General features: G+C 41.7%; 1 protein-coding gene across 1 annotated transcript in view; it reads right to left on the bottom strand.

The window, feature by feature from the left end:
* Window positions 1-3,623: 3,623 nt before the first annotated feature.
* Window positions 3,624-11,774, bottom strand: part of PTPDC1 (protein tyrosine phosphatase domain containing 1) — a 13,616-nt gene continuing 5,465 nt past the window's right edge. The window contains exons 3-10 of the mRNA XM_018084888.2: window positions 11,397-11,568; window positions 10,659-10,739; window positions 10,318-10,436; window positions 9,453-9,590; window positions 7,563-8,770; window positions 6,634-6,819; window positions 4,953-5,063; window positions 3,624-4,180 (exon numbers count right to left, since the gene is read on the bottom strand). Coding sequence (XP_017940377.2) covers window positions 4,064-4,180; window positions 4,953-5,063; window positions 6,634-6,819; window positions 7,563-8,770; window positions 9,453-9,590; window positions 10,318-10,436; window positions 10,659-10,739; window positions 11,397-11,568 — 2,132 coding nt within the window. The 3' untranslated portion in view covers window positions 3,624-4,063. The remainder of the gene's footprint in view (window positions 4,181-4,952; window positions 5,064-6,633; window positions 6,820-7,562; window positions 8,771-9,452; window positions 9,591-10,317; window positions 10,437-10,658; window positions 10,740-11,396; window positions 11,569-11,774) is intronic.

Genomic DNA, 11,774 nt, shown 5'->3' with positions numbered 1-11,774 from the left:
GCAATGAATGATAGATCCAGAAGAAAGAGAGGCCGTAATTAAGCTCCCATGTCCAGTCACAAAAAGCAGGTATGAAGTTTTCTCAGAGCTGTGGGATTTTGTTGGCCATGGACTTCTGGACTGGGGGGGAATCGACTAAACCTTGGGCTGAGGCAACCAAGAACTAACAGATATGGGATCAGCTGTGGAGTGGTAACACAGAAATGAGGAGCCCATGAGAGATCAGTCAACTGGATCCAGCCTGTGCTCAGCAAGGGGCAGCAGCAACAGCCCAAGCCACAACAGGCACATAGATAGGACTTGATGCAACATCTTGAATCCAGCAAGCCTAATACGTGGTGATGGAGGAGAGCACCAGCAGTATGAGCAAGTGAGGCACATTTCAGGTGAACTGTGGACTGATTTAAGGGATGCTCCCTCACATAACCCAGAGTTCTATTCACAGATGGTTCATCCTACTCCCTCCAAGGATGGTGTGGATCTGGGTGTGCTGTGGGGAGCCAGAGACAGGGAACAGAAGCAGAACTGTGCCCAGGGAGCAGAAATAGCAGCTTTGATGTGTGCAGCATGTCTGGGAGGAGGGAAATGAGTCAACATCTGTACAGACCCTTGGTCTGCTTTTGGGGGCATCATGCAACAGGAACGTTCTGGGATTTTCACATCCTCAGGGACAATGTGCTCTTGTGGTTCTGATGGTGCATCAGAGCGAAAAGCCAAATTTGGCAGACCCTAAGGCTGTATAAGAGGGAGGGCTCAGCAGAAGGCTGGCCCTGTGACACCAGCCAGGTGACGGGACACTCACAGACAGCAGAGCCCACGGCTCAGCAGGAGGACCCCTTACACTGTGAGGGTATGAAAGCCCAGGGTGTTCTTTGTTCAGGGTCCCTCCTCAGAGACACTGGCTCAAGCTGTTATTGTTGCAGCATGATAAAATTGTTTTAAGGTTACAGAGGTCTGAGACCCTACTATGGAGTATATTCCACATTTCCAATCTTTTGGGGGGTGGGGAGGTTTTTGATTTCCTTTTGTGCACAAGATAAACAAACCCCCCCAAACTGCACAAACAACTCCTTTGCCATTGCCTCCTTTTATTTTCAGCTGGGTTTTACACAGTTCTATTTGCTCTGCTACCTTGTCCTCATCTTTCCAAAATTCCTGGGCCTATTCATCTCTGGCCTGGGATGGTGCACACAGTTTTTTTACTTCTGTAGTAATTTATCCTCAGCAGTCCTGCCATGTACAGCTATTTAAATGTTGCAAAAACCTAACTTTAGGCTGCAGTGTATGAGTCACACTCTGGTGAGTGAGGTGGCAGAGCACGAGGGCAAGCACTGAAGAAGGAGGCATTTGGCTCCAAAGGGTGTGACTGGCATGTTTTCCTATTCAGGGTTCTTCTAGTGGTATTTTGGTAGTTACCATATCTTACCACACGTCAGAAGTGAGCTGGCTGGTGGACTTGAGGCAAGAGAGGATCAAGAAAGAAGAACCCTGTGGTTATGGAGATGGACAGCACAGCAGCAGCAGAGGGGTTTGTCCTGTAAGGCAAGGTTGGGGATCCAAAGATCCTGATGTGACTTCAGGGAAAGTCTCCATAGAGCGAGCAAGTTTTCAGTGATTTACTGCACTAGTTGTTGTACGGGAGGCTGCTGCTGGTATGGAGGTGACCTTCTAACGGGAGAGGAATTTTGTGGAAGAACAGAGAAAGCAGTAGAGGCAGGCTGGGTCCCCCTGTCCCATCCTGCTGCTGGCCCATTGCCATCCTGGTGCAGCAGGATTTGGTGAGGATTTGAGTGTCAGCATGCAAGGCAGTGCTCCTGATGAGTGTGAGGAGAAATCTGCCCACACACCACCCACAGGTGCAAGGCTGTCCCACAGAGCTGGGTATGAGGAAGTGACAAGGAGTATTTGCTGTTTAAACATTTAATCATCACAGAGTTACAGACTGGTTTGGGCTAGAAGGGACCTTAAAGACCATCTCATTCCAACCCCCTGCCATGGGCAGGGACACCTTCCACCAGCCCAGGTTGCTCCAAGCCCTGTCCAACCTGGCCTTGGACACTTCCAGGGCTGGGGCAGCCACAGCTTCTCTGGGCAACCTGTGCCAGGGCCTCCCCACCCTCCCAGGGAAGAACTTCTTCCTAATTATCTAATCTAAACCTATTTTCTGTCACTTTGAAGCCCTTATAAACAGTCTCTCTCCATGTTTCTTGTAGGCTCCCTTCATGTGCAGGAAGGCTACAATTGGGTCACCCTGATTTGCATCCCTTGGGTCACAAATTAAGAGGCTGCTACTAAAGTTTTTAGGTTTGAGTATTCATTCAGATGGGCTATTTTTGGTTTTATCCATGATGGGTTCAACTAGATGTGATGGCCAGTTTGGCCATAATTGTAAACACACTTGTCAGTGAACCAAAAAATGTACTAAATAAAGAAGTGCCCAGTCCTACACTGTCCACTTACATGGGCTGTGTGTCGGTAATTTTTCAAATGCCAACACCTGACATTAACTTCAGAAAGGTTATTCTAGGTGGAGCTAATGATTTGTGAAAGCCCTTGTTCATTACACTGACTTAAACAAAACTGACCTGGTTTCTGCACCCCAAGTGTATTGGGGTGTAGAAATAAAAAGCTAAAATACATAGCTAAAGTAAATAGCACCAGGAATTGGTGCTGGCTCTTTGGAGCTGTTAACTGTAATAAACTCAAAGAATTCCTTGGGAAACTATGACACTTGCAAATGCATTTTAGTGTTCCCAAGCCTGACTGCTAAGGCATGCTAATGTGAAACTGCTTGTCATGTTGCCTTCCCTCTTTACAAAGCTGGGTTTGTGTATGTGATTCACATGTGATATTTTCCTTTCAAGTGTGCTTATTTTAGGATGATTCTGCCAAAGTACTTGTATGGATCTGAATTTCATATAAAATCATGCAAGAGTTGAAGCATGTATAATTTATATCTATTTCAAACCGCTCTATTTTTATCTCTAAATATTAGTCATTTACATTAATGAATAAAAATATTTCAGAAAAGGACAGATTCTTGTTTAACTACTTAAATATATCAAACTGGATAAACTGTTGATCCTGCAAACTGGCATTCCAGTCCAAAGCCCAAGGCTGTAATCCAAAACTGCAGTTATGATGATGTTCCAGTTGTTTCTGTCTTATTAGATAAAAAGGTCTCTACAAAGTGCATTGCGGATAATAAGTTTTTGATTAATTATTTTTAGTATTATTATGTTACACTTATTTATCCAAGTTTTTGCTGAACATAAGTATGGACAGAATTATATCCTTATTAAGATTTCACAATGAAGTGGTTTTTCATTCAAGATCAATAAAAGTTTAGCTAATAAGGTAACGTTTTACTCTTATTCTAAGCACTTAAATTGCCACAGTCAATTTTCTGTTAAAAACTGTTTAAAGCTTTCTTAGCCAGAAAAAGTCTAAATTAAAGGCTTGATACACAATGTGTTTCTCTCCTGCAACACCTTTTAGAAACACATTGGTTACAGTTATTTAAGAGATCTAAAGGAAAATGTTGCCTGCTGTCAATAGCAGACCTCGAGATCTGTCCATTATTACTCTTTGCCTCATTTTAAAATTTCTAAAAGGAAAAGCAGTTTCAATGGTTCAGCCAATATTTATTTTCTGCAAAGTAAAATGAAATTTACATTAATGTAAACATATGTAATCCATAAATATTAATTCATCAAACCTTTGTGTATCATGGCACTGAACTTATGGCAATGGTGCAACTTGAAAATAATGTTTCTTGCCAACAACAGAGGTTTCTAAATCAATAAACACATCTGAGAGCACAATATAAAAGCACAGTGCCTGAAAACCAAATGCTACAGAGGATGGTCACACAGGAGCTCTTCTTTAAAACTGTGTAGATTGAACAACTGTCACTAAAACTCCCTCTAAAAAAATAAAATTATTTGTTAATAACTATTACCTAAAGTTAGGTAGATCATGCCAGGTAGCACAAAATACAGTAGCTGGAAAATGCAAAATAATTTGGTAGGCCCATCTAATGCTTCGGCAGAGCTTGCAGAAATCAAGAAGGATTCTCTATTCCTTCCTTAATCCTTTTCCTTTTTTCTTCCAGTGTTTGTTTAAATACATTTTTCAAGGTATTGTAAACATATGGTCCATTTTCAGAATCGAAGCTTGTCTAATAAAAGAGAAAAATTTCAGTTCAGTTGTTAAATAGATATCACACAGCAAAACCCAAAGTAGATGCCCAACATTTTAAAAAGTGGCTTTGAGATTTATCAGAGAAAGTATGTGTTTGATGATGGAGTGCTTCATGCTAAGTGTTTTCTCTTTTATGCTGACTAGACATTGAAATAAACTAGTAGCAGGAGAAATGTCATGACTTTTAAGAGGTGACATAAGAGATTAGGAAGCAGCATGGTGAACATTCTGTTCAAATTCAAATTTCATTGGCTGAACTGCAAAGAAAGCAGCTCTGAGCTGAGCAACAGCTTCACCTGTCACTGTTACTGGATGATCCCAAAAGCAGAAGTTATTATCCACATCCTGCATTACAGGTCTGAAACAGAACTGGATTGCAGTGTAATTTCAGAAAATGGTTTAATCTGATGGAAAGACTTCTAGCACAGAACCTACCAAAGCCTTTGGTAAATTACTCCCCGTGATTAGTTAGTCTCACCACTTAAAAATGATCTTTTCCCTAATTTGAAGATGCCCATGAACTGGCAGTGGTCCAGAAACAGAAAAAGGAGACTCAAGGATTAAGGCTGTAGTGACAGAGTTTTATTTTGTTGAGAATATTTGCTACCCTTTATGTAGGCTGATTATTATAAAATGTAAACTCTGAACTAAATAAGTGTGAAGGAATTACTGTAATTTTTCTCATAGAGCCCTTTGTGATTTAAACCAAGTAAATACAATGCCATGGACATTTATTTAAGGTTACTTGCCTTGGTGAAAGCTTTAATAGCACGAGCAAGTAAGGCCTCCTCCACATCACCTGGCAGCATCTGCAAGTTCACCACACAGTGTAAAATACAAAGGATAGTCTGACACTGCTCCTGGTGGGTGAAAGGAACAGCAGCTCATTAGAAGAAATATTCCCATGAAAAACATTTTAACATTCAGGTTTTGTTAACTGCTGTTTAAATATCAGGCTGTGCCTTCCTGTATTGAAACCTTCAGGTGCAGGAACTGGGGAGGGAATTCCCACAAGCCCAAAGAGCCTCTACATAATTATTTCATTGCAATGGAAAAAACTCCTCTCAAGTACCACAAACTGCTCTGGGAATTTCCAGGAGGTCAGATGTGCATCTGGAGACTTAGTTTTCAAGATCCCCTCCATGAACATCAATGTTCATGTCCATTGGCGTAGAATAGGTGAGATTTCATCTTTGTAGCCCAAAATGCCACGTTTAGGGCTCCTTCCCCATCTAACTCAGGATGATCTTGCACCTCTCTCTGTCCTTCCAAGTGTCCATAACCACTAAAGGAAGCTGGCAGGGAGACTCCTGAGCAAGGATGCATAAAGGGAGCAACAGATCTTTGTGGCTGCTCCTTCCCATCCCTTTTCCAGCTTAAGAGCATCCTTAATTAAGACACTGGAGCATCTGCCATACAAGCAGCCTGCTCTAGGCAACCCTGTTTTGAGCAAGACAGTTGGACCAGAAGATGTCCAGAGGTCCCTGCCAACACAGCTCTTGTGGGACTCTGAAATAATACAGGATGAGGTAAGGAAAGATAAAATTATTATTCCTTTCCCAATCATTTATAGCCAAGCAGTTTTTATTTAATATAAATAGAAAGTTAAAACTCTGATAGAGTGGAAGAATTCTTAAGGAAGAAACATGATGTTTTCAGATAAACTTGGGAACTCTGAATGTCATGTCATGAAGATGGTAACTGCACATGAAGTTCTGACCACCTCTTCATTAGTAGCTGTATTTTTGGGTATCTGGAAAAGTAAAAGGGGCTCTATTTTCTTCAAAAACACTTCAGAAACAAAGAATTCACAGTGAATTAGGAAATTAATTTGTATAGTTACGAGATCAAGAATGGAGAATTTTATTTATTTTTAAATTTACCTTTGTAAATTTATCTTGTAAATTTATTTTCCCTTTGGGGAAAGCACAATTAAACAGTTTGGGTCACAAGTACCCATTTATCATAGGGATTTCACAACACAGGTGGCCACAGTTCTAACTTCTGTAGAAGAATTAGGCCTGGCTTCTGCTTCTTTGAATTAGCAGATTCTTCCTATTCCTTGCCCCAGCTCTTCCAAAGCTGCCAGATTAAGATGTTTGCACAGCAAGTAGGACAAGCATAAAGTACAGCTGCCAGATGTGACACAACAAAAGCCACCCATGGAGTCACAGAGCAAAGGTTTCTCATCTCTGCCTCTGGATCTCCAGGTGCAGAATTTGCAGGGAAATGTGCTGAAGTTGAGCTGCTACTGGATGGTGTTCAAGGACTGTGTCTGGTACTTTTCTTGCAATATTCATCACCACAGTATTGATTACAACTCCTACTATTCCATACAGAATGAATTCCCATCCTGATTTTTAAAGGGCTCTTTAAAAGTGCAATTCCCTTCCCAAAATTAAAGAATGAACTGACAGATCCAATATCTACCTTTCTCAGCAAGTAGAGTGCTTCCTGTGATTCTGTGCAATTTTTTGCCAGCATGTCAACATCATCTTTGGATATAATAGGTTCTTTAAGCTGCTCTATCCAGGACCACATCAAGCTGCAGAGGATAAAAGGATCTCTCTCGGTGCAGATTTTATCCCAAGCTCCATCTCGAGAATTCAGTTCTTTCTTAAAACAAAAGAAAGCAAAACAAAACTGGAAATGCATCATCTATTTACCACTGCCAACGTTCCCTTTGACTGTAGCAGTACTTGGCTGCTTATGTTTAAACAGGAAAAGACTAAAAAGTTACCAAAAAAAAATTTTTTTTTTCCAAAGTATCAACATTAATCAGCAGTAACACAAGTGATTCTTCAAAGTGGAAGGATGACATAAACAGTGCAGCTGAGAACCTCCCAGTACTCTACTGGAATACATAAACCTTTGCATTGCAACAGCTTTGCATTCCAACTTCAGAGCAAATGTTGCTGGGAGGATTTGGTTCTGAGGATAAGCTATTTAGTTTCTACTAAATTCTTTTTCTTTTACTCACAGAGTCCCCTGATTAGTTCTGAGAAAGCACTGATGAAAACCAACACAGGTCTACCTTAAAATCTGTGCTATTTTTTGCTACCAGCAGCCAAGTTATAAGCACAGATAATGGCATCAATTTTCCCTAGGTAGAAAAATGAAGGAGCACATCCTGAAGTGAGATCTCTACCCTCCTGCTACAGACCAGAAGTTGTAGGTGCATTTTGCCAGCCTGTGAAAGAGCTGGCCCATAACTGACAGCTACAATTATTTACTGAACCACATATAAAGTGCTGTCCCAGTGTGCCACTTCAAAGCTCCACATGGTGTTTTTGCCATTCTAGGAATTAACCAAGGTGAAATATGCAGAGCCCATAACAGGGAATCAAGTTCAAAATTACCTGCCATGTTTCTACCTTCTGCTTCACTTCATCCTCTTCCAGAAATTCATTTATATCTGCAAGTGCTTTCGCTGCCAAAACTCTTCGGGCTTCCAGACTTAATTCTGACTGCACAATAATGTGTGGGATTGTCTCTGACACATCTCTGCTACCTTGGCTTTCGTATCCAATGGAAAAGTTCACTTTGGAAGAAGAAGAAGAATCAGAGTCCTCGGAGGTGTAGACTGTCCTGCCATACATGTTAGTCTTGCGGTCCCTCCTGGGCCCAACCTCCCTGGCCAAGCTGTGCCTCGGCATTCCGGGTTCCCTGGCGCTGTGGATGGAAGCGAGGCCTGAAGAGAAGGTTCTGCTGCGCTGGACTTCTTTGGTGGAGCCCCTCCTGTGGCACAGCGAGGATCCATCTGCCCGTCCGTCCAAGTTGAACCTGCCCTGGCTCCAGAACATGCACGTGTTGCGCACTAAGGCTTCCTTGTGTAACTCCAGCTGGGCCTTCGGCTCACCTGGGGCAGGACACTCCTCACCACTGCTCTGCTTGAGCTTGTTGCACTGCAATATCTGAGCAGGCACTGTCCAGACAGTGCTGTCTTGTTCTAGAAGAAACTCAGTTCTCCTTAAATCTGACTCACTGTAGCTCAGACGCCTTCTCAGATGAGTAAGAGGCTGAAGGCATTCGACATTCCTCCTTTTACAGAAAGAATCACACTCGTGACCCAGGGAGCAGTGAGAATCCTGGGTCTCAAAAGCAGAGGAGTGGGTGTGGGATGAGTCTGACATCTCGCTGTCCTGCCTGGCAAGGTCTTGGTCGAGCTGTGTGGACACCAGCTGAGACACAGCCTTCTCGATCTCAGCTGAGAGGTCTGGGATGTCCAACAGCTCTGCCTCTACCACCTGTCTGTTTTCAGCCAAGTCCAGCAGCAATTTGCAGACCAGGTAAACCAGCTTTGGCACGTGTTTGAGGTGCCTGCTCTCGTAGCCGTGGAGCAGATGCCTCTGCCGGGTCAGGTACTGGGACAGGGTCACTGTGTGAGCCTTGGGCTCACAGCAGGCAAACACATTTCGCAGGGGAACCAAGAACTGAGTGAATTCCCTGATGCACAGTAACTGCCCCCTGGTCTGGATGGAATTAGGCCTTTTTGCTCTGACAAAAAGAATTGCTTGATCAGCACTCATTCTTGTGGCAAAAACTAAGTAGCAGGCTATTAGAACACCTGGAAAATACAAATAGTTAAAGAAAAATACAGTAAAAAATACAACAGTTAAAGAATGGCCAGACTAAAGCAAATACTCAGTGGAAATATAGGATAGAGATTAATATAGGTAAAGACACTCTATTACATGATGCTGTTATTTTATTAATGTTGCATTTGATGAACCACAGGATAGTAAAGCCCTTCTCAATACCCTTCCAGTGAGAGCCAGTTGCTCACCACAGCATCTCCAAGAGTTCCATCACACTGTGGACACAGGAGCAATGGGGGCTTCTATGGGAAGGACACAGGCAAAAAGGACTTGAAAATATTAAATGGAATTTTAGCTGCTCCATCGAATCTACCTGGTCTAACAGTGAGTGGCAGGTTTGTGAATGTGTAATAAATACTGGACAATGAAAGTGTACCAGGTGAATTTTTCCCACCCAAAAGCACCTGTCACATTTGCATGAAATGGAATCGTGATACAGATTAAAAAATTCTCTAACCTTACAGGCTTCTGTTTTTAATATACTAAAACTGAACTCCTCTAGCCATTGAGAACATTTTGACAAAGCACTTTTAACCATTTTATAGATGTACATCTAGCAATGACATAGAATGCAATTATTAATGATTTACAGAGAGACTTTTTGGCATTTTTACAAAAACAGTTGTGTTGACCCTGCAGTAGAGCACATACCTGTCCTCCCAAGTCCTGCATGGCAGTGAACAGCCACCCTCCCCTCCTGCAGGGCAAAAGCCATCACTTTTACCATGTCAAGTATAGTAGTGAGAGATGCCACTCCATAATCCTTCCATCCAAAATTATAAAAATAAACTAAAAGAAAAAGAGAGGAGACAGTGATTTTCTGCCGGGCCGAACGTGAACTGCATAGTACTATATGCAGAGGTGACTAATAATAAATTTTAGTCCTAAAACTGCATAATGGAGCTTAAAATCTGACTACATCTTGTTTGCAAGAGATTATTTTCCCATTTCTCTTTTTGTATTAAAAGATACACAAAGGTAGCAAAGAATTGTCAAAGTGAAGTTCAGCCAGAATGTAAAAGCTGTAACAAAACTGAGTGATTGGAGCAGGATTACTGAGCTATATATAGGGAGAGGGTAATTTTTTCTTTTTTAGAAATAAAAGCACTTCTTCAGCCAACACCTGCTTCTTACAGAGAGGCACTTTCTCTCTTGTCCTCATATGAAATAACCTTTTATATTCTAGATAAGAAAACATGAGTTGTACCAGAACTTGAAACATCGTTAATGGTTCATATATTTGTGAACAAAGAAGGAAAAGGAAAATTTAACTAACTGTTGTCCTTTCTTTATTTTAAACAGCTGAACATAAACCCTACATCTCTCTCCACATAATACATGACCTTCAATAATGTGTTATTTGCTCTTGATTATATTTGCCAAGTTTCATGTTTACATCCCATTCTGTGCAACGTTTCTTACAGAGCTGCTTTTAACACGCAGGGATTCAAGCAAAAAATACCTTTAAGAGCCAAAGTCAATAATTAATGAGGAAGAGCAGCAGGAGGGAACTTACTTCCAGCCTCCATAAAGGCTTCAGGAAGGTAGGTGAAGCCACTCTCCTGTTCCAGAGGATTCCCACAGCTCGCATGCTCCCCAGGACGCTGGAGGTTAATTACGGTTTTTATGCCATATCTTAAGGAAGGAATAGATGAGTCAAAGTATTACATGCAGCCAGAATCTCATTATCCCTTATTTTCTGAAACACACATTTGTTCTTAGGGGAGAATAAATCTTTACCTGCAGAGCGTTAAAATGAAAGGATCTTTATCAACAATCCAAATCTATGTTGAAAGAGAAAATGGATCAGGAATTACACTAGGGATACTTACAATAAATAATGACTGAATTTGTTACCTTTCAAACTGCTCAATAATGTTGTACTTTTCAATTAATTCTGTTGAGGGTCGAGCCATAGCCAGGATGTTATCTGTTATCCTGAGAAATTAAAGAAGTAGATAATAATGTGGTTATGAATCATTTCCTGGGTATGAGTCTACCAAAGTAAGAATACTGTTATATTCAAAAAGACATAAATACCTTGCTGATTAATTAGAAATAAATTTTTAAAAAATTCCACTATCCCATAGTATTAGTGGTAAATCTTACTAAGCTGATCCAGATACAACATTATCAAAACACCATTACTGGAACTGTTTAAATGCCATGACATAAGTAAAAATTCCTTTGAATAGAAATCTGGACTCAGATGCTGGTTTGGACTTAAAGGGCATTTGTAAATGCCCTTTAATTATCTGCTGCCCAAAAAAAAAGCCAAACCCAGTAAGAATGCAAAGATACACTTCATGTGACTCTTGCTGCAGATGAATGTCCCTCTGAACACACCCCCACATTATTTCATCTGCTCTAAGTGTTCTCTTTTCAACTCTACTACGAACTTGTTTAATTAGTTTGCACCTTAGCCTGTAGCCCAGTTTTTTTCACAATTCCTGACAGATAAGTATTTATTCCTTTGGACCTGAACCAAACTCCCACCATCACTCATCACTACTGGGCTGTTACAGCGGCGATCACTGACTCTGATTCCCAATCAAGCAGCAGCTGACTGGAGACAAAAACCAAGCTGCTTCTCACCAGGAGGAGTAGAGCCCTCTGATGGCCTGCTCCTGGTCGCTCCAGCGGGCGGGGTTCTCGTACTTGCAGGCCCGGCCCCCGCAGGCCATGGAGCACTGCATGTGCCCGGGGATGACGTGCCGCAGCCGCTCGCCCACCTTCGTGTACTTGGCTGTCGGGCGCCTCGAGCCCCCTGCGGCACAGGGAGAGCCAGGCTGGGTTAGGCAAGCTTGGAAATTCAGCCCTGCCTCAAAAGCCTCGGGCCCGCCTTAAACTGATGGAGATACGGACTATATAAATATGTATATTAAAATAAAATATTAATTATGTGTTCTATATTATATAGGTATTAAATAGATTATAGAGATATTAAATAGACTATTATAGAGATATTAAATA

Source organism: Manacus vitellinus, unplaced genomic scaffold, assembly GCF_001715985.3.
Source record: "Manacus vitellinus isolate BGI_N305 unplaced genomic scaffold, ASM171598v3 scaffold_77_pilon, whole genome shotgun sequence".
NCBI classification, from domain to species: domain Eukaryota; kingdom Metazoa; phylum Chordata; class Aves; order Passeriformes; family Pipridae; genus Manacus; species Manacus vitellinus.
This window is presented reverse-complemented; position numbering and strand designations above follow the sequence as displayed.